This window comes from Pelobates fuscus, chromosome 7 (genome assembly GCF_036172605.1).
Source record: "Pelobates fuscus isolate aPelFus1 chromosome 7, aPelFus1.pri, whole genome shotgun sequence".
NCBI classification, from domain to species: Eukaryota; Metazoa; Chordata; class Amphibia; order Anura; family Pelobatidae; genus Pelobates; species Pelobates fuscus.
This window is the reverse complement of record NC_086323.1, coordinates 140341109-140364077: the sequence shown is the minus strand read 5'-3', so window position 1 is coordinate 140364077 and position 22969 is coordinate 140341109. Positions and strand designations below refer to the sequence as shown.

Sequence of the window (22969 nt, the reverse complement as noted above, 5' to 3'; positions counted from 1 at the left end):
AATGTGAACCATGTGTTGGGGGAAAATAATATCACTTTGAGAGTTCTGGAGACTTTTATAAACCACATGACCTAGGTTTCAAAAGAAATTGAAACTCCAGTGTGCAACTTGCTAAAACCAATACTACATTCAGGACATTCCAATCAGTAATATTTTTACAGCTCATAACTGCATGACTTCTGTGCAGCATTTTAAGAAAAGGCGTTATTGAACATACTCAGATTGTATCACATTTTGGCCACTGTCAATATTAACATTCCATTTTGAAACAACAGATAGTTCCCATACAGTTCCTTGAAATAAAGATAGTAACCTTTTAGCCAAAAGTGAAAAACAAAATGTTTTAGATTGGGTAAAAAGACAAAATAGGAGTAAACTGAGAGATAGACTATGAGTATGGAAACCTCTGGCACATTTTGACCAAATGGCATTGGACTGTCAATATGCATCTGCTTTTGGAGTGGGTTACAGTACATACACGTAGAATTGTTTACCATAACCTCTAAAGTGCCAAGGATACGTTTTGCTGCATTGCGGCAATGAGAAGATTACTAATCGTGTTTTGCTAATAATGACACAATAGTTTTTTATACATGTTACTGTTTTTCAGGTCTTGGTTTTGCTTCAATGGTGATCGTGTTCTTCTGTAACACCTATTATATCATGATCCTGGTCTGGGGCCTTTATTACCTGGTGCACTCTTTCACCAACACACTGCCCTGGGCTACTTGCGGACATTCGTGGAATACTAAGGAGTGCACAGAAGTCTTCCGTCTGGACCAGTGTATCAACTTGACATCAGGCAACCTTTCCGGCTCTGGCAATGTCTATAACATCAGCTGTGATGCTCTAGCGAACAAGCGCTCACCCGTCATGGAGTTCTGGGAGTAAGTAGCAAATACTGGTCAAGTGTTGTATGACATTGGGGGGGGAGATATATCACCGTGTACTGTTCTAAAAATTGATGTAAAAATTTAAAAGGAGAGGAGTCACCAATGGAATGGGCCTGCAGGTTCTACTGGTTTCCAGGGTGATTTCCCCATGCATAGTGCTTTAAACCACGTTTTAGAAGAGAACACTTTGATTAACAGGTCCATTGTCTTCTATTTAACGGGTCTTCACATTTCTTACAGGAAGAAGGTGTTGCAGATCTCCAGTGGTTTGGGTGAACCTGGACAACTAAATTGGCAAATGATCCTTTGCCTGCTAGCAACCTGGATCATTGTATATTTCTGTATATGGAAGGGAGTAAAATCAACAGGAAAGGTAACCATAACAGCAACTTATATGGACAGAAACAAGGGGTACACAATTTAATGCTACCCATTGTTCGTGTGATGATGAAGGGATTACATGAGCATCTTACAAAATATTATTTTTGTTACGCTAATAGCAGCAAGCAGTTTGAAGATTCTTGGGCACCGAAAGACCTTAGAATGAATTTTGCTGTCTGTGAGATAGGCAACCTGTGGTTCTGGACTGCAGTTCCCATCATAATCCGCAACAGCCAACCACTGCAGTATTCTAAATAAGCAACAACTTGTTTTTATGGTGAAATATAGAAGTAACATGATGTCTATCTTTCGGCCATAAATGATGTCTCTCAACAAACACACTCTCTGCGAATAAATATTAGTTTAAACTTTGCAAGTATTTCACCTCCTGATCTTATCATTTTCACAACAAGTTTTTAATGTGGAAACTCTTTGTTCCCTAAAATGAATAATCCATCTGAGTTCAATGTGATGTGTTTTGACTGCTTCCCTGAGTGCAGTACATCCCAGGGCAAAACAAATTCACTAAGCAATCTACCCTGGGAACATTTTCTGAGGCAGTTCGACGTTGAATTACCAACAATTACCAGTTTAACCATGTAAAGGTTTTGCCCTTTGACAGAAATTTGTGAATCACTCAAACACCAGTCACAGATTTTAGGTACATTCAAGTATTACCCTCAAAAATATGAAGTGAAACGTCAACTGGCAAATGTCTTTCAAACTTTGTGACGACACAGCCGGGTAACACCAAACATGCCCAATATCAAAAACTGGCACATTTTCTGTATAACTAGAGACTTGTTCAGTAAACTCCAAATTGTAGTGAAATTAAACCCAAATGCCAAAATTTAGGCAAACATAGCTTATCTGGAATAAATTCTCTATCTCATTTATAGTCACTACCTGGCTATCTTTGCCTATATTTTGCCATTATTTTGATATCAATTACGCACAATTCAATTTAATACTGAGAGTGTCTAATGTTTTCTTTAGCAACCTTTATTTGCGCAAAAAAGAACCGAGGTTCATTCTAGTTGATAGAAGTTGACCTGTGATTGGAATTTCGATCAACGCCCCTTTAATGAAGGTTCTTGCTTCATTCTTATTCTGAATCTCCCTTAAGGGAGAATTCTGAGTTAACGCTGTTCATTGTCATGTGGGTCACGCGCTCTCCTTTTCTCTGCATCTCCTTCTTGCACGGCTGATTGCACAGGACAGCAGGAGTAATCATGTATCGTCAGAGTTTAATCTCTGCAGCTCTGCCTCCAATACTAATGGGCTTATCAAAAAGACCGAAAGTAGGTGAGCTGGGAGAAAATGGCTGTTTTTTTCCATTGCCTGGATGAAATAACACATTGATACCAAATTACATATCGCTTCTGCTAAGCCACTAATATCAAAAGACAGCGTTACAGGGTCTGTTAAATAATGAAATGCTTCTAAATCTCTATATACATATTGAATGTTTTAAGATATTTTTATTCAATCAGAGTGCATCATCTGTGCATAAATCATGTTTGAACAATTCTCCCAGAATTCCCAACTTAATATACAAATGAGCATGTTTCAAAAAAAAAATTCTGCATTAATGCAGAAATGTTTAGCAATTAAGCAGTAGTTAAAACACAGCAAGCATCAGGAAACAACCACTGGCCGTAACAATAACAATAGGGTTTTCCTTGAAGACTTTTGAATCTTGTCAGTTTTGCTCTGGTGTAGTCGTTGAAATCTATCTGTTAGTGTTTAACTAAGTACTAATTAAGGTATGATGAAACCAAACATGTTAAAACTCCTTACTGGCTTATATAAATGCAAAATATGCTGTTGTACATCATCTATAATATCTCAAGTAGGATTTTGGAATGGTCCGTAGGCACATTAATTCTAAGAATTCATGTTTCCACAATACTCCCAGAATTCACAGCAGTGCACCACTGATAAATGTGCCTGCAGATACGCATGATAAAGTATGAAACAAGATGATTGCCTGTGCTCATTTGCATGTCGAGCTGGGAGTTCTGGGAGAATTGTGGAAATACGATTTTGTGGAACTCATTTAGTATAGTCAGCAGATAGTACTCCAGCTGCACTAACTTATTGTGACAGCTTTAATTACCAACCAGGTAAACCCATCTTTCATTCTTCGGAGATCAACAGAATGAGTACCATTTCATTGAATAATAATAATGATAATAATAACATCTAGACAACCTTGAAAATAGTTCTAGTTTAATGCATTATATATCAGAGTATACTAAAGGGACTCTATACTTACCATAACCAGCACAGTTCATTAAATAGTTATGGCTATATTATTATTTTATTATTTATATGGCGCCAGCAAATTCCGTAGCGCTGTATATAAGTCTATGACTGGCTGACATTCCTCAGTTTTTATTCAATCTTTCTGGTGTCAGGTTAGCCAAGAAAACTCAAGCTAACATTACAGTTCAAAGCTGTATGGATTTACACGTCATAGTGCAGAAGTGCAACTTTATCTATCAATGCGTTGTTGGACTATGGCAGGGATAGGCAACCTTTGGCTCTACAGATGTTTTGGACTACACCTCCCATGATGCTTTGCCAGCATTATGTGTGTAAGAGCATTATGGGGGATGTAGTCCACAACATCTGGAGAGCCGAGTGTTGCCTATCCCTGGACTATGGGCTCAGGACCGCTTCAGTCTTGGTCAAATCACTCTAAAACAGCAGACAGTAGCAAGCTGTAGTTTTGTGGTGCTTGTCTCCCTTTAGTTTCCCCCCTTCTACCTTGTTGCTGAAAATAATTTAGCCTTTAGAGTCACATTCTCAATAGTAACAATACTCACCCTTTCTTTGGAGCTATGTAATGTAATGCAATAAGCAAAATATGCTTCCTTTGCTAAGGAGTGAACTGGTGTTCACCATAATGAAAGGAATTGAATCCCATCATCTGTTTATGATGAGAGGGGAAAGATTGTCACCAGTTAAGACCATTCAATTTTCTCTTAAATGCAGTGAATCAAGGTGCAAATACATTATATACATTCACCACTACTTAAAAATCTTTGAAGTCTACTTGGAATAGAAGCTGAATGCATCTTCATATCAAAATATGTGAAACTTATAAGGTCAATCAATGAGATTTAAAAAAAATGAAACAATAGAATATTGGAAACACCGTATTTAGAGGCACATGAGCATTGACACTTTCATCCATTAATTCCTTCTGTCAAAGGATATTACAATTGTTTAATAAATGATGATGTTTTATATATACTCTCTAGTCTAGAGGGTATTAGTAGAAAACTGATGCCGGGAGCAGAGAAGAACCGTAAATTGTAATAATATGTTAATATTTTAAAATAATTGTAATGTGCTATTAAAAATGACTTTTAAATGAAAATGCACAGAGAGACCAATTTAAAGTGAATGTGAAAGTTATGGGATTTTTCTGTTATGAATGTTACTGCTACAAAAGTCTGACATTCAAAAAAAATTGGCACGGAGAGACGGTAATAAAAAATAAATAAACTAGTTGACCCATTTGAAAGCAAACCGGTGTTGTGACTAACTGCAAGGTGCTTTCGGGTAGTATGACCAGACAAAAATCACAGCTGCAAATAAACTCAGGGCAGTCTCTAGTCCAGGCATAGGCAACATTCGGCACTCCAGAGGTTTTGGACTACACCTCCCATGATGCTTTGACAGCAGTATGGGTGTAAGAGCATTATGGGGGATGTAGTCCGCAACATCTGGAGTGCCGAAGGTTGCCTATCCCTGCTCTAGTCTATGATTAAGCCCATATTTATTGGGACAGTAATAAACTGAACTTAAGCATTGCAGTTTCTTTAAAATTTTGAGTTTGCCTATATTTGGGATTTTAACAAGCCAAATATAATAATTTTTGTATTTATTTCCTCTAGGTTGTTTACTTCACAGCTCTATTCCCTTACTTAGTCTTGATAGTCCTCTTGGCCCATGGAGTGACGCTTCCCGGGGCCCTGGATGGGATTGTATATTATCTAAAACCTAACTGGTCTAAGCTTGCTGAAGCCCAGGTAAGATACAAGGTGCACTGTTTACATTCTGATCCCAGTGTTCTAACCCTTTGTGCAACCAACATAAAGCACATTAAGCTGTAGTTGTTCTGATGACTATAGTGTCCCTTTAATTATGAATGCATTCTCCAAAATAACCTTAGTTAATAGAAGGCGATTGTAGCGGAGAGCTGATTTCTCGCAGCTATTCTCCACTTTAGATCCAAGGAAGGCTCAGGAACAAGTCATTAGTAAATCCACAGCAGAGTTTCCAGCAGGTAAAACGTTACAGAAATATCCCCACAGCACTCCCAATAACTGGACGACACACAGTTTCAGGAGTAGAACTGACAATCGTTTATTCCAAGGTTTCTTATAAAGCCTGCTCCCATGCAAGGGAGGGAACTACAGTAATTATGACAGTAACCAATGCAGTGCTTGTTACCTCCCACACATCTCCTCCCCTCAGAGAGCGTCATAATCCCCTTAACTTGTACAGTACTTTACCCCAAACTTGGATGTACCCCTAAACCATCACATATCCTTAATATTAGGGTACCGCTAGGTAGCCCTGATCTGGGTGAATATAATATCCAAAATTCACCCAGATCGGACCAGTGGTTCGGCAGTTACAGGAAGGTGAAGTTTGACCGACCGCACACGAGTTGGTATCCGAAAAGGGTTCCATGAGAATGGGCCCTGCGGTCGGTCTCCGTTCGGCAGTTAAAACAGACATTTATAACTGCCATCCATACTTTAATTCCCCTAGATAGTGATTCCCTCATTCGGTACTTTGTAACTACCGAATGGGGATTCGTTAACTCTCTCCGTTCGGCAGTTACGGAGCTCTGGAGGTCTCAGCGGTGTTTGGTTGTTTGAGTGTCCGATTTGAGTTCCAGACACTCGACGACAAAACACCGCTGAGATTTTCATGCGTAAGATGGCCGCCGCCACGTGTACGCATGCCGAATGGCGGCCACCCAGACACACTGTTAATGAGCCGGTTAACTTGCGGCTTGGAGAGAATGTGAACCTTAATTGCTGGCACACTTCTCTCCGGGGTGGTCTCTCCGTTCGGTAGTTTCCAGAAGTATATAGTACGGATGGAAACTACCGAATGACATACAATTCACATATTACATAGGCGAATAGCAATTTCAACATAGGTAAAAATATAACAATTACAGTCACACAGGCATTTTGCAGGACAGGCTTACTGCGTTCCGCTACACTGCTCCCCCTTGCCCACAAGCCGGCATACACAGTCTGATCCCACACGGATCGGCTTGGGGATGACCGGGGTGCTCACGGATTATTTCTCCCGATCAGTTTGTCGTGACAACCCGTCGGCGTTCCCATTTTGCTTACCCGGGCGGTATTGAATGTTAAAGTCAAAGGGCTGCAGCGCCAAACTCCAGCGCAGCAGCCTGGCATTGTCCCCAGCCACCCGGTTCAGCCAGACCAACGGGTTGTGATCCGTGAGCAAAGAAAAAGCCTGTCCATACAAATAGGGTTGTAATTTCTTCAAGGCCCACACCACAGCCAGGCATTCCTTCTCGATGGCGGCGTAGCTTACTTCCCGAGGTAAAAGTTTGCGACTGATGTAAGCCACGGGGTGTTCTCCGCCATCGGCCCCGACTTGGCTCAGTACTGCCCCCAATCCAAACATAGAAGCGTCTGTGTGAACAAGAAAACGTTTGGTTGGATTGGGAGCGGCCAAGACAGGGGCATTAACAAGTGCATCTTTCAAGTGTTGGAATGCCTGCTCACACTCCGGGGTCCAGGTTACTTGGCGGGGAAGGTTTTTACGCGTCAGGTCAGTGAGGGGTTTGGCCAGGGCACTATAATTGGGCACAAACTTCCGGTAATACCCTGCTGTCCCTAGGAAGGCTAATACCTGGGTTTTAGTTTTCGGGGTAGGCCACTGTGCTACTGCCTCTACTTTGGCTGGTTCCGGTTTTTGTTTACCACAGCCCACTCTGTGGCCCAGGTACTGTACCTCAGCCATCCCAATGCTACATTTCGCTGGTTTTAAGGTCAAGCCAGCTTCCCTGATCCTGTCTAGAACCGCTCCTATATGGGCCAAGTGTTCCTGCCAGGTATCGCTAAATATGGCAATATCATCGAGATACGCGCAGGTATAGTCTTGGAACCCATCTAGGAGGCGGTCCACCATCCGTTGGAAGGTAGCCGGCGCGTTTTTCATCCCAAACGGCATGACCTTAAATTGGTACAAGCCGAATGGGGTGACAAAGGCGGACTTAGGGATGGCGTCCGGGGCCAAGGGAATCTGCCAATACCCTTTACACAAATCAATAGTGGTAAGGTATTGACCCCTGGCCATCCGGTCTAGTAACTCATCTATCCTAGGCATCGGGTATGCGTCGGATACGGTTTTCTCATTCAATCTCCTGTAGTCCACGCAAAAACGGGTCGTGCCGTCCCGCTTTGGTACGAGGACTACTGGAGAGGCCCAGGGGCTATCGGAGGGCTCAATGACTCCTAACTGAATCATCTCTTCAATTTCCTTGCGCATATTCTCCCGTACCGCTTCAGGGATGCGGTACGGAGTCTGGCGCATGGGAAGTTGGCCAGGGGTTTCTACTCGGTGGGTAGCCAGAGGGGTGTATCCAGGTACATTAGAAAAGGTCTCCTGCTTTTCTTGCAGTAGTTGTTGTACCTCGATACGCTCCTGTGGGCTTAACCGATCCCCCAGTACAACTGCTCCTAAATCCCCAGCCATCTGTCCGTCCTCTAACAGATCGGGGAGGGGTAGGCTGTCGCCTTCTTCAGAGGTGGGGGCGCAGATAGCTGTCACCTCCTCTGATCGCTCTTGGTAAGGCTTCAGCATGTTCACATGGATCATGCGTCGCCCCCCATTCCCTGCGCAGTGGCCAATTATATACGTGGTGTCACACCGTTGCTCTACCACCTTATAAGGGCCTTGCCAGGCGGCCTGTAGCTTATCGTGTCGGACAGGTTTTAAAATTAAAACTTTCTGTCCGACCTGAAAGCTACGGTCCCTGGCGCCTCTATCGTACCAGGTGCGCTGACGCGTCTGAGCGGCCTGTAGGTTTTCCTTTACCGTCTTTGTGAGAGCTTCCAGGCGATCTCGGAGGGCCAACACATATGGTACAATAGGGGTGCCGTCAGCGCTACGGTCTCCCTCCCAGTGTTCTCTAATCAAGTCCAGGGGTCCCCTTACTCTCCTCCCGAATAGCAGTTCAAAGGGAGAAAATCCCGTAGATTCTTGCGGCACCTCCCTGTAAGCAAACAGTAAGTGCGGCAGGAATTTTTCCCAGTCTCGGTGGGTCTCTGCGAAGGTTCGGAGCATCTGTTTTAAGGTGCCATTGAACCGTTCGCAGAGCCCATTAGTCTGGGGGTGGTACGGGGCACTAATGATGGGCTTAATCTTACAGAACTTCCAGAGCTGTTGGGTGACCTCTGCCGTGAACTGAGTGCCCTGATCCGAGATGATCTCCCTGGGTAACCCCATCCGGGAGAAAATCTGCATCAGCGCCTCAGCCACCGTCTCTGCATGGATATTAGTTAAGGCTACCGCCTCGGGGTAGCGAGTGGCGTAGTCCACTACGGTCAAAATGTACCGTTTGCCTGATGGGCTAGGCTTCCGGAAGGGGCCTACAATGTCTACTGCAACCCTATGAAAGGGTTCCTCAATTATGGGTAGGGGGTGCAGCTTGGCCTTACGCTTATCCCCCCTCTTTCCTACCCTCTGGCACGTATCGCAGGTGTTACAATACCTGCGCACCTCCTGGCTAATCCCTGGCCAGAAGAAACTTTGGGTCAGCCGATATCTGGTACGGCTGACCCCCAAATGTCCGGATAGCGGAATATCGTGCGCTATCCGGAGTAATTCGGTTCGGTACCTCTGCGGTACCACGAGCTGTCTTGCAGTTATGGGTTCTGACCCAGCTATCTCTTTACTTGTTTCCCGGTATAATAACTGCCTGTCCCATACAAATCTTTCCCCCTCCGCCCCAGGTTGGGTAGAGGTGACCTTGTCTCGATATACTTGTAAGGTAGGGTCAGTGATCACCTCGGCTACAAACTCGTCAGGAGGGGCCCACGGCATACAGTCTAGGGAAGGGGAGGAATCTCTTACCTGGACCTCCGGCAGTGCGTTGTTGTTGTGCTGGGTGCGGGCCTGTTGCCTGGTGACTACTGGGTGTGCTTCCTCAGTAGTTTGTGGTTCAAAGGCGGAGGTGAGTTTGCCCAGATCATTCCCTAGGACCACCTCAGCAGGTAATTGCGGCATTAGTCCCACTTCCACATTCCAAAACCCCGCACCCCAATGCAAATGTACCCGGGCTGTGTCTAGCCGATACACGGCTCCCCCTGCAACCCTGACAGCCACAGTCTTATTCAGTTTGGCTTTGTCCGAAACCAAATGACTTTGCACCAGGGTGATGGTGGCTCCCGAGTCTCTGAGCCCCTGCATAGGCTTCCCTTCGAGATATACGGTCTGCCTATGGTGCTGTCGATTATCCGCCTGTGCTTGTAAGGGATTGGCCTCATGCAGCACTTCCCATTGTTCCACAGTCGTAACTGGAACGGCAGAGCTGTAGGGAAGTGGTACCTCATCTTGGTAGTGATGCGCGGCTGCTCTCGGTGGTGGTGGTGGAGGCCCTGGTCGGATCCAGGTGTTGCGGTCTCTAGACTGTGGACACTCTCGTTGGAAATGTCCCCACTTCTGGCATCGGTGGCATTGCCAGAAGCAGGTGTGCGGTATCTCTGCTGTGCTGCTGCTGGTGCTGGTGGAGGGAGTTGTCTTGGTGGGGGTTGAGGGTTAGGAGAGAAGGAATTCCCCCCTAGTGGCCGCATGGCAGGTTTGGTACTCACTGCCTTGGTCTGTCTGCGAGCGTCCATAAAATCATCTGCCTTTTTGGCAGCCTCGGTGAGGGTGGTGGGGTTGCGATCCCTCACCCATTCCTGTAGTTCTGAGGATATCCCCTCATAAAACTGCTCCAACAGCAGCATTTGTAACAAGTCCTCCATGGACCGCGCTTTACTGGACTGCATCCACCCAAGAGCTGCCCTTTCTAGTCGGCAAGCCCACTCTGCGTGCGAATCTTTGTCCGCCTTTTTCAATTCCCTGAAGCGCCTCCGGTATGCCTCTGCTGTTATTGCATACCGGGCCAGGATAATTTCTTTTACCCGGTTATAGTTCCTAATTTCAATATCAGGCACAGTGCGGTAAGCTTCAGCTGCCCTTCCTGACAGCCGTCCTGCTAATATGGGTACCCACTCTTCCCTTGGTATGTTATGCAGCGTACACAGTCTCTCAAAGTCTTGGAGGAAGGCATCTATATCCTCCTCTGCTTCCACATACGTTTTAAAAGCTTGATAGGGAATTTTGGGCTTACCCTCTTGTGTCACAGCTCCTGCTGCACTTCTTTCCGGTGTTTGTGGTCTCCTATTTCTCATCACAAACTCCTGCACCTCTGTCATTGTTTTAGAGATGATCTCTGTTGGTGGGTTTTCCCCATAAAAGGCCAGTCTGAATTGTAAGTGCCTTTGGAACTCCTCCTGTTCTGTTTCAGGTCTTTGTTCCGTGGCCTGGACCTCTTCTGCTCTGTACTCTGCCATTACTTCGGTGATAAGCGTTGCTTTGGATTTGCTGCTGGCAGAAACACCTTTCGCTTCCAGAAGGTCTTTCAATGTGGTTCTCTTTAGCGTAGAAAGATCAATCTCCATTAATCCTTGTTCCTCTGTGAGTCTGGATCCCAGCGCTGCCAACCAATGTAGCGGAGAGCTGATTTCTCGCAGCTATTCTCCACTTTAGATCCAAGGAAGGCTCAGGAACAAGTCATTAGTAAATCCACAGCAGAGTTTCCAGCAGGTAAAACGTTACAGAAATATCCCCACAGCACTCCCAATAACTGGACGACACACAGTTTCAGGAGTAGAACTGACAATCGTTTATTCCAAGGTTTCTTATAAAGCCTGCTCCCATGCAAGGGAGGGAACTACAGTAATTATGACAGTAACCAATGCAGTGCTTGTTACCTCCCACACATCTCCTCCCCTCAGAGAGCGTCATAATCCCCTTAACTTGTACAGTACTTTACCCCAAACTTGGATGTACCCCTAAACCATCACATATCCTTAATATTAGGGTACCGCTAGGTAGCCCTGATCTGGGTGAATATAATATCCAAAATTCACCCAGATCGGACCAGTGGTTCGGCAGTTACAGGAAGGTGAAGTTTGACCGACCGCACACGAGTTGGTATCCGAAAAGGGTTCCATGAGAATGGGCCCTGCGGTCGGTCTCCGTTCGGCAGTTAAAACAGACATTTATAACTGCCATCCATACTTTAATTCCCCTAGATAGTGATTCCCTCATTCGGTACTTTGTAACTACCGAATGGGGATTCGTTAACTCTCTCCGTTCGGCAGTTACGGAGCTCTGGAGGTCTCAGCGGTGTTTGGTTGTTTGAGTGTCCGATTTGAGTTCCAGACACTCGACGACAAAACACCGCTGAGATTTTCATGCGTAAGATGGCCGCCGCCACGTGTACGCATGCCGAATGGCGGCCACCCAGACACACTGTTAATGAGCCGGTTAACTTGCGGCTTGGAGAGAATGTGAACCTTAATTGCTGGCACACTTCTCTCCGGGGTGGTCTCTCCGTTCGGTAGTTTCCAGAAGTATATAGTACGGATGGAAACTACCGAATGACATACAATTCACATATTACATAGGCGAATAGCAATTTCAACATAGGTAAAAATATAACAATTACAGTCACACAGGCATTTTGCAGGACAGGCTTACTGCGTTCCGCTACAGCGATTACTCATGATAACATGTTTTTTTATGTATGTTGCTTATTCCCTCTAGGTGTGGATTGATGCTGGTACGCAGATCTTCTTCTCGTATGCTATTGGCTTAGGGGCCCTGACAGCCCTTGGAAGCTACAATAGGTTTCATAATAACTGCTACAGGTGAGTCTGCCTTGCCAAGATTCAATTATTAAACAGGGTAAAATGGCAATAAAGTTTTTTTTTAACCCCTTAATGACACAACTTCTGGAATAAAAGGAAATCATGACGGAATATATCCGTCGTCTGTCCTTAAGGGGTTAATGTAACATCAATTAAAACAAGGAATTCAGTTAAAAGGCCACTCCAAGCACCATGACTACCCCGGTGATTTGCTGTAAAATACTACAGAAACAGCGAACCCTGCACACAAGTACCACATATATGTTCCGGCCTTCCACCAAGGAGGTGCTCGATGTTAAGAATGGACACCGCTGAATCCACCAATATAGTCTCAAAGGCTGAAGGACACAGGCAACACTCCAGGATCAAGAAGGTAATTTTATTTGTGGGTACACTTCATTTTGTGAGGTGGTGAACCCCCTAATAAACTTACCTTCTTGATCCTGGAGTGTTGCCTGTGTCCTTCAGCCTTTGTTGCTGTAAAATACTGACCATACAGCAGCTTCTAGAGCTCTGCAGAAGGAATGTGATGATTACGTGTGGGGTGGAGACTGTGATGGGGCATATGGGCAGTAGTGGAGGGGAGTTAAATATACAACAATGTAATTAAAAACCTAAACTAAAATTTATTTCCCCCTCCCTGAGGCATACCTTTGGCCAGGGAGGGTGGAAATCTGAATCCCTGGTGGTTCGGTGGGTGAATCATCTTGTCTGCACCTCGAGTGGGTGTAGACAAATCTTTCTGGTGTTCTGTCAGGTTCAGTTTCCTATCAAGTGGATACAAATGCAGAAAGATAGGTCCTGCGCTCACTCCCATCACTACTGGGCGGCAGCAAAGACTACAATGTACTACAGTGTACTGTAGTCTTTGCTGCCGCCCAGTAGTAATGGGAATGAGCGCAGGACCTATCTTTCTGCATTTGTATCCACTTTTTGTATCACACAGATTTGTTACAATGCTGCTGCCCATACCATGTGTTCCCTATTAAGGGTTAATAAATATATAGGGGTGTATATAAAAAATACCCCTTTCTGTCTCATTAGAGATATTTTTGCCAGATGCTCAAGGAAGCATGGCCATTGGAGGTAACTAAATAAACCTCCATTTGTTTTTAAAAATACATAGGGATTAAGGAGAGAGCGCAGGTAACTTGTTTGTCTTCAGTTTTCTATCAGAATGAGTTTCCCTTCATAACTCCTCCTCCCTCGGGATCCCTGTGTCTGAAAAGGCTGCTTGGCGAGGTTCTGCAAGGTGAGTAAAGTTACTGCCACACTCAGCTTACAGTTAGGGGCTTCACTGCAGGCTGCAGCACTGGGACATTGAACATTTAGGGTTAAAGTGAGGGTTAACATTTGGGTTAGATTTCTGATAATAATAATAATTAAGAATTGAGGAAGGTTTAATTTGTTCCTAACCCTAAGTTTAACCTTCACCGTAACCCTGAATGTCCCAAGTCCCAGTGCTGCAGTAAAGCCGTTAAATGTAAGCTATGTGTTACAGTAACTTTACTCACCTTGCAGGATGTCGTTGAGCAGTCTTTTCAGACACAGGGATCCCAAGGGAGCAGGAGTTGTGATGATTGTCGAGCTGTGAGAGGAAACACCTAATAGGAAACTGAACCTGACGAAGCACCGGCCAGCGCTGAGGAATGTAGCAAAGTGTTGCCATGGTAACATGCTGCAACGTTCTGCTATAGTGGAAGGAGTGATACCAAGCTCTCCCTCCTTCCCCTCAGCATCCGGGCAACTGTGGATACTCTTGGATGGATACCCATGGCCATCATGGCCCACCAGGCTGTTGCCTGATTGCCACTCCGGCCCTGGATGGGAGAGCACAAAACACTATACTTGGAGATTGTTAGACATATCAGAGCAGCTGAATGACAAAGCTTCAAATTAATCAATACATAAACAATTTTGTGGATTCTTTTCATATTTCTCCTCCCTTTATCTGAACTCGATACTCTGTTTTTAAGAGTTCAAGTTCAAAGACAAGATAGTTTATATAATCATGACAATACCCTTCTCTATCTTAAAAATCACATGAATTAAAGGTTAATTTCTTAATCTTAAAACCGCTATTTATTGTGTTCCATGTACCTAGGTGAAAGTGGAGGTTAATGAATGGTGGATCCTGTGTTGGAAAACATATATGTTTTGTTGGTGGTGCATGAAGGAATTCTTGCTAATTTCCTTTAACTTGTTCAATTACATTTTTTGTATGTTTTAATTTTTTACTCCCATAGAGATGCGTATATTCTAGCTGCTATCAACAGCTCTACAAGCTTCTTCTCGGGCTTTGTGGTCTTCTCGGTCTTGGGATTCATGGCATCTGAGCAAGGTGTTGACATATCCAAGGTTGCAGAGTCTGGTGAGTCCATGAGATGAAGATTATAATGGAAATTCCCTGAAGAATTCCAAATCTTTATATGCTGCTCAGGACCTTGTTATACATATTGCAAATTTGTTTGAGATTTCTTAGAGAAACACTATAGTGTTAGGAATACAACGCTATAGAGTCCCTCTGCCACCACCATCCTTGCTGCACTCAAAGGGTTAAATAATACTTTAAACAATCACCTTATTCCAGTGCAGAGGTCCATTGGTGCTTCCTCTGATGTCAGCACAAGGGGAACTTAATGCACATGCATGGCGCGCATCAGGCCTTCCCCATAGGAAAATAATGAATCAATGCTTTCCTATAGCGATTTTGAAGATGCTCATGGAAAAAGTTAAACTCTGTAAAACAATAGGAATCACCTCTAGTGGCTGTCTTCTCTAAACCTGTAATGTTTTCAGCTGCAGGGTTAAAGGGACAGGTACAGTGCACCCAGGCCACTTCAATGGGATGAAATGGTCTGGGTGCCTATAGTGTCCCTTTAAAGTTGAAGGTAAAAACGTGAAGGTGAAAAGTATGCACTATTTTAATGCATTATAAACATAATGCAATTAAAACAAAAAAAAATAGGAAATAAAATATATAATATAGATAAAAAAAGATTTAAACTTTTAAAGTGGTAATGTGATAAGTAGTTGATCCACAAATAGCAGGTCCTGTTAGCACTTAGGATAAGCAGAACTGTTGAGTAAACTGATAGCAGCCATATCGCAACAACTTTATAAATATATGTTTGTTCAGGCTTTGTACATCTTTATAACTGAAGTTCGCATGGTTTAACAATTTATCTAGTTACAGTAAAACTTTAGATAGCATGCCATATTTCTTTGCTATGTATTTTACTATTTATATATATATATATATTTTAAGCTATACTGACCCAGTTGCATCATTAGAGGGGTGTGGGTGGTGTGGACCACACCATCTGAGGAAGTGATGCCCAGTGCAGTTCCTTAGCCCCAAATCTCTTTGCTAGTTTATGTCACGACTATTGCCATTGCATTCCGTGATATATACAGGATTTACAATGTGAAGATGACATTAGAACAAAAAAACATTACTGAGAAATCTTTATGGTCTGATATGGGATAGGGTCTATGGGAAGGGTGACACTTTGAGTTACCGTACTGGGTGACACCAACCCACGTGATACCACTGTTCTATCTATAATTTATTAATACAGCTGTAGATTTTTCTACCCATTAGTTTACCTTTCCTGCTATGATGGACTTCAAATATTGTCTTTCCAGGTCCTGGATTGGCGTTCATTGCATACCCAAAAGCTGTGACTTTAATGCCATTCGCTCCGGTCTGGGCTGCACTGTTCTTCTTTATGCTATTGGTACTTGGTCTAGACAGCCAGGTAATTGGAAGAGATTGGGGAGGGAGTGGGGTAATCAAGTAATACTCACTTTACCAGCTGCGTCCAACTACAATTTGCATTTGCTCAAGCTTAGAAAAAATTGTGGGATTCGTTCACTAGAGTTTGAATAATTGATAGGTGACAACGAAGTTGCAAGTTTTAGTCAGTTTAGTAAAACTGCGAATTTACTCCAACTTACCTATATTGGCCTAAAATCTCGTATTCCTTTGCCAATTCAATTACTGCATCAAAGAACAACCCCATGGTTGCCATATAGCTATGGAAAGCTTGGTATATTGAGGTCTAAATCATTAGAAAAGGTGGACTGTATATGTTTGTGATACAATAATGCAGTTATAATTTAACTATGCTCGTTATTAGATTCTTCTTATGAAATTCTTGAACAGAGATGGCTAACCATCGAAATCCAGATGTTCGTGAACTACATTTCCCTTGATGCTCTGCAAGCATTAGATTCTTAAAGATGGCAATGCGTTATGGGAAATGTAGTTAACAAACTCCCGCAGTGCCAAGATCTCTAACCTAGATCTTTGAAAAGGGATGCACGAACAGTCCTCAATGGCTATTATCGTACCAGTTTTACAAGATATTTTACTGGCAACATTTTAAGTAAAATCTATTGGATTTTTTTGACCACTCCCAAACAACAAGAGTAAACCAGGAGATGCACCTGATTATTAACTTCTACTGACACTTGTATTAACATCATCATATTTTAAAATTTATTCTATAGTGTTTTACTATTAATGGCAATTGTATTTACTTATTTTCACTGAAATAAATTTAAAAAAAAATATTCCATAACAAGCGTTATAAACCTAAACATATATATTTTTTAAATAATGCCCACCTAGGCATGTAATATATTTTATATTTAGCAATAATAAAAAAAAAATGAAAATTTTTCTGTAAGGTACAATGATATCAATGTTCTAAGACCATTTTGACTGATGGACAATCTAATATGTTCTGGAAGGATATTCAATAAAGTTAGAGGTAAAACAGGGAGCTGAACCAGTAGGCTTTATATGCTAGTGCTGGTAATGGGGTCACCCCTAGACTTGTGCATATTAAAAATACTGCAAACTGTGAGTAGACTATATAAATACTTGGAAGGAAGGGTCCAAGAATCACTATACTTGGACATAACCTATGGTAAACAAATTACACATATTACAATTAATGTAGAAGGTGATGGACAGTTAATTAACCAAATGGCAGTGTTAATCATTGAGCAGCATTAAAATGACAGCCAGTTTTGTCTTTGGCCAATGAGGACTGGATTCGAGCAGACCTGACTTAGGAGAAATGTATGTTCTTGAAACCTCCGATTTTGTGTAATGTCTCTAAGTGTTGAGCAGGACTTGCCCTCTCCCCACCAGGAAAAGCTACCCTTTCTTCATCTTTCTCTTCTCTTACTTGGGGCCTCAAGCAGAGAAGATGTTGACATCATCATGAGGCTATGCCATGCAGGGCAGAGGTGGAGGAAAGAGGAGAGCCCAGCGGGCCAGCCTGTGTAATGGAGTTTCAGGGTGTAGACAATAACCATCCAGGTGAACATGGTTTAGGTGGTCTGAGTGGATACGTCCTGCTCACTAACTCATTGTAATCTTCCCTTCTATCTCTGAACAGTTTGTGGGGGTCGAGGGATTCATAACCGGGATTATGGATTTATTTCCTCACCCTATTAACGGCTTTGTGCGCAGGGAGGTCATCGCTGCACTCTGCTGCCTTGTTTGCTTCATTATAGACCTTTCCATGGTGACCGAGGTGAGAGAAAAATGCATTTAAACCTAATGTAAATTTATTTTTAAACTATGGGTGTAGGAACCAAGGGGGCAAATTCCCTTAGATAATCTGGTGTAGTTTTAACATCACATGTTTCACTGTTTGCGAAATCTAAGAAAAGCCAAATGTTACGAGTCGATTATTCCATTCTGCTAACAGACTCCTTAGTAATAATATATTGTTTTGTCAGAAGAAAACAGCATGGCTGGCATTATTATAAAAGGCTGTCCCTCTCCTGGTATGCTTTGGTATCTGTGCCCATGTTTTACAATAAATAAAATGAATGTAGGGAGTAATTCCTTCAGCTTTGAGAACTTTAGAATACATTAAAATGCCAGTCAATCTTTCTTCTAAAAACACGTGTATAGAAAAAAATTCTATAGACAAATCAAGAGGCCACAGTCACTAGTATAATGATATAATTACCAATTTCATAGGAGAGATTCGTATATGCAAAATAAAAAGGGAGAGAAAATAATAGAGCAGTACTTTAATACAATAACATTTTCACTTAAAAACAATAAATTGAACTCACACTTTGAACAGTGGCCTAAGTAAAATAATAAATAAAATAAAATGTACCCTCTGAGCAATTTCATTGTGAGTAGTCCAGCACTGAAACAGTTGAAAGGACACTGTAGGCACTGTAACAGCATCAAATCCTTGAAGTGGCTACGGTGTCTGGAGTCCTATGGCACCATTCTTCCATTTACTGGTTTTAATGTTTTAATGCTATGCGAGAGTCCTCAGCAGCAAATCACCTACGTGCTGCTTGGCTAATGAGAAAGCATTAGCATGAGCAGCAATGGCCGGCTGTGATTAGCGGCGGAGAGTGTCAGCTGACCGCCTTCAGCCTTTCACAATGCCTATTGCTGGTATGAATTGGTACGTCTACAAGGAAGTGTATAATGTCTGCCTTTTCCATACCTATTTTTGGGTGGGTCTTTTGGAATCCAGTGACCCTAATTCAGTGATAACCTGTTTGATTAAACACTGAATGAAGGAAATTCAGGTTTTATAACTAATTCAAAGAGATAAAATTGGCATAGTGCTTTAAGAGTAGATTTTTTTTATGGTGACGTAAACTACAAGGTATGGCTATATAATGATCAATGTGTTATCATTTCAGTGCTCGACCACTTAGAATTCAGAGGCTACATTTTTTCCAGGGATAAAATTTTTTTTTAACTTGTCATTGAAACATTTAATTAAATATTAACAAGCAGCAAGAGGATTAATACGCCCTCATTAAAAAACATGTTTTTATGAATGATGGTTGAGGTATTTTCAGGTTAAAAAGAAATAACCTGTATTGATGTTTAGTGCCTTCTCTACAGAACATATTTGGGGAAATAATTTTCTGAAATTTGTCATTATAGGGAGGGATGTACGTCTTCCAGCTTTTTGACTATTATTCGGCGAGTGGCATCACTTTGTTGTGGCAAGCGTTCTGGGAATGCGTGGTCATCGCATGGGTCTATGGTAAGTTCACTAGGACAACAATATGATACATCTGATAAAAACATAATAGGAAGTGTAAAGAAGAAGGGTTGTAAATTTAGTATAATGCTTCAAATTACCGATTTTACTATTAACATGACGTAAAGTCATGATTTTATTAATGACACAGAGGCAAGTATTATGCTATTCTCTTTCCTCAGCGGCAAAGAACAATATGAGAAAACAAACACATGACAGAGTTAACAATATGCTTATTAACACATCAACCAATCACAAACATGCATAGCTTATAATAAGCATAAAATGAAGCCAGCAACCCCCTTTTTTTTTTTGCGTAACCCAAAGACGATGCATAGGCATCAATAAAGGAATCAACAAACATAATCCAACACAGAAAATGTTCCAAGGATAACAAATTGAACCAAATAAAGGTGTGTCAAGCTAAAAGAGGAAAGAAAATGTAGTAATATAATAATAAACAATCATCTGTCAAATCTATCATAAAACAATAGTAGTCATGACATTTTATCATAACAATACTATTCATGCAAGAATAAGTGATGACATATCAATAGAAAATTCAGGAAAACATCAAAACAAAATTCCTTAGAAACATATAAAAGCATCCAAACGATATGCCTAAATCGCAGCAATTGAACAACTTACCAGACCATGAATGCCAAACCTAAACAATGAAACAGAAGACAAAAGGGGAAGGTAGAAGGTTCTCGCCTCCATGTCATGAATAAGATTATGTCTTTTCAACATGTTAATTGTAAAATCTAGGAATTTTATTAAGACATTGAGGCTCCTTTTATGCTAGTTCAAAGCTGAGCTACAATTTGGTTTGAAAACTGACTAAGCGGATGAAAATAAAAATCACGGAAAGTCGACTCTGAAGACAAATCCACTACTTTCATGATATCATTCAAAAAACATCTCAATAATGAAGCTTTTTAAGCCATGACACCTTTAACAGAATGAAAAGCAAAAATAGCAGGTGTAGAATCTGGACTGAGGTTTCCAAAAGGAAATAAAGAGGAGAGAATCATTCTTCATATGCCTTTCAGACACAAAACAGAACAAAGATTAGGCCTATCCAGAAAAGATGGGTAAAAAACAGATTTGTGTGGCAAGAGATATCAAATCTAACTTCTTCCAGAACAAAAGACAAAAGACTGTGCATACCAATCCAACGCCCACACACCTTAAAACTTGTTTACAAAATATCAGACAAAGAAGCAGACAGTTGTTTCAAAGTAAGATCAGAGTTTGGATGACAAGAATCTATAAAATTCAGGACCACATTAGCATCCCAAAAGGCTGAATATCGTGAGGTAGGAGGTCTATAAAAAACAATGCCTTTAAGATGCTGACAGACAAAGGGAAGAGGACCAACTGATCCATAAAAACTTTAATGACTGGGTGAAATAGCCGATCTATATAGATGGACCATTCAATAAGATCTACCATCCTCACAGAGATGAGTGAGGAAGTGGAGGACTGCATTCAAAGGAGTTGATAAGGGATCTGAGTAACCAACTAGACCAGGCACGCCAAGCTGATCGGGTAAAGCGTCTGGAGAACCACAGAAAAACAAACCTGGTCAGATAACCCAGACCAGGGGATGAGCTCACAAGAAAAAGATAAATAATTAAACAATATAACATAAGTGCAGGAAACAGAAGAAAATAACTGATACTAAGTTGGTCTGATGGAGCAGCAAAGAAAGATGGTTTGCTGGATTGTGTCATGCATGTTATAGACTATGCTTGAGACTATGCTTGTTTGTGATTGGTTGATGTATTATTATTATTGCTAACTCTTTCATGTATTTGTTTTCTCATATTTTTCTTTACTGCTGAGGAAAGTAAAGAAAGATTTTTTTATAATTAAACGAACACTGTCAGATGGAATTGTTTTATAAAAATCTGTGTAAAATAATATTTTCATCAGATTATCATTATTTTTAATGTAATTAAGGTACCATACATTTAAGTGTAATCAACACTTCTGCCAATTCCATGTGGACAGGTTTTCACTATGGAAGTGACCATCTTTCCACAAAAAAAAATTCCACACAAATTGTCAGTTACAGTTGCTAACAAAAAACAAAAGAAGCTTCAAAGTTCAAATGAAGTCTGCTAAATGCTAAATAAATATGCTTATCACTAGGTCAGATATCATAAATGGTCTTTGTTTAAAGGGACACTGTATGTACTAGAGTTGCTTCATCTCATAGATTAAAGTGTCTTGATTCCGTTTGCTAAACTGTCTGTGCTGCTTGGGCTACTTAGGAAGCATAAGGCTGAGCAGCAATGGGTAGTTGTGATTGACTAAGAGTGTCAGCCTGTCACTGTGGCCATTATTGGTATGAATTGATATGACTAGAATGAAGTGTGTAATCTCTGCCTTATCCATACCTCCTGTAGATTCCAGAGTGTGGGTGGCCAAGGATCCTAATTTATTTAGTGTTAAATTGCTTGAAAATGGTTTATCACTAAATGAATGAACTGTGCCAAACAACTACTGGCACTATAACCAGTTTAATGAAAAATAATGGCTAGAATACCTATAGTGTCACTTTAATTGTAAAAGTTTGTATAAGAAAAAAACAACAAAAAACGACATCTGTCATCTTAAAAGAACAGTATAGTGTTAGGAATACAAATGTGTATTCCTAACATTTTAGTGCCCTGTTAGCAGTTGAGGTGCCTGCCTCCCCCTCCCCCCGTAATCTGTTAAAAAGCATTATTACTTACCTCTTCCCTTGCTGCTCTGGTCTCTGCACTGCAGTCTGGTCTCCTTGGTTGAGAGCATGTTTTCCAACAGATTACTAATATCCCTAATATAACATCTGACACTTCATGGTTCTGGGAATATCCCTGGTATTGTGCAAACATTTAAACAAAGAGTAATACATGTACCTAAAAGGAACACTCCACTTCCCATATAATAAAAAAATCACTCTTTAATAGATATACACCTATGAATACATGCATGCATTTAATTATGCATTTTTAAATTGGGGCTATATCTAAAACCTGCGCTTGCAGCTTTGCAATCACAGATTTTATAGTACAGTTCAATGAGAACTATTTGCCAGGCAGGTGCTCTGGGCAAAGAAAACCCAAAACAACAAAAGTCAACACCACTAAATTAGTGGAGCGCTCATAAGCAAAGAGAAAATATGCACTTTCCCCTCTGTCAAGTTGGGGTATTCTAATATGTACTTAAAAGAAAAGAAAACAAAACAATATAGTGTAGCACTGTATGAAAATAATAATAAAGGTGAGTAAAGATATTCACATATTAATAAACCTTAACTGGATGGACTTAAATCAGGCAGGTAGGTGTGTTTTGAGATAACACTGAACCTCTTTAATACTCTGTAGTGGATAACTCTGAGAAAAGAAGGAGATACAACCACTAGTGCAATATGTATAAAGAAAATAGCCACTATAGGGTATAAGTGTGCAGCTTACCTTTTATAGAGCCTCCCAGACCTGGCTCTAGGTAAATACAGCAGATGTTTCCTTAATGGAGACACCATCCTCCTTTAATATGGACCAGACTGACAAAAGGATGCCACGGGATTCCAAAGTTCAAGATATCTTTTTGTCAGTTGTCCGTGTGCTCTGGTCATTCGGTCGCCTCCTGAGTTTAGCTCCAC

The 22969-nt window shown here is 41.6% G+C and overlaps 1 protein-coding gene across 1 annotated transcript in view; it reads left to right on the top strand.

Annotated features, from left to right (window-relative positions):
- The window catches only part of LOC134568263 (sodium- and chloride-dependent creatine transporter 1-like), a 90555-nt gene that overhangs the window by 59618 nt on the left and 7968 nt on the right, over window positions 1-22969 (top strand). Inside the window, exons 4-11 of the mRNA XM_063426705.1 lie at window positions 611-887; window positions 1134-1266; window positions 5183-5317; window positions 12162-12265; window positions 14512-14636; window positions 15914-16026; window positions 17680-17817; window positions 19215-19317. Coding sequence (XP_063282775.1) covers window positions 611-887; window positions 1134-1266; window positions 5183-5317; window positions 12162-12265; window positions 14512-14636; window positions 15914-16026; window positions 17680-17817; window positions 19215-19317 — 1128 coding nt within the window. The remainder of the gene's footprint in view (window positions 1-610; window positions 888-1133; window positions 1267-5182; window positions 5318-12161; window positions 12266-14511; window positions 14637-15913; window positions 16027-17679; window positions 17818-19214; window positions 19318-22969) is intronic.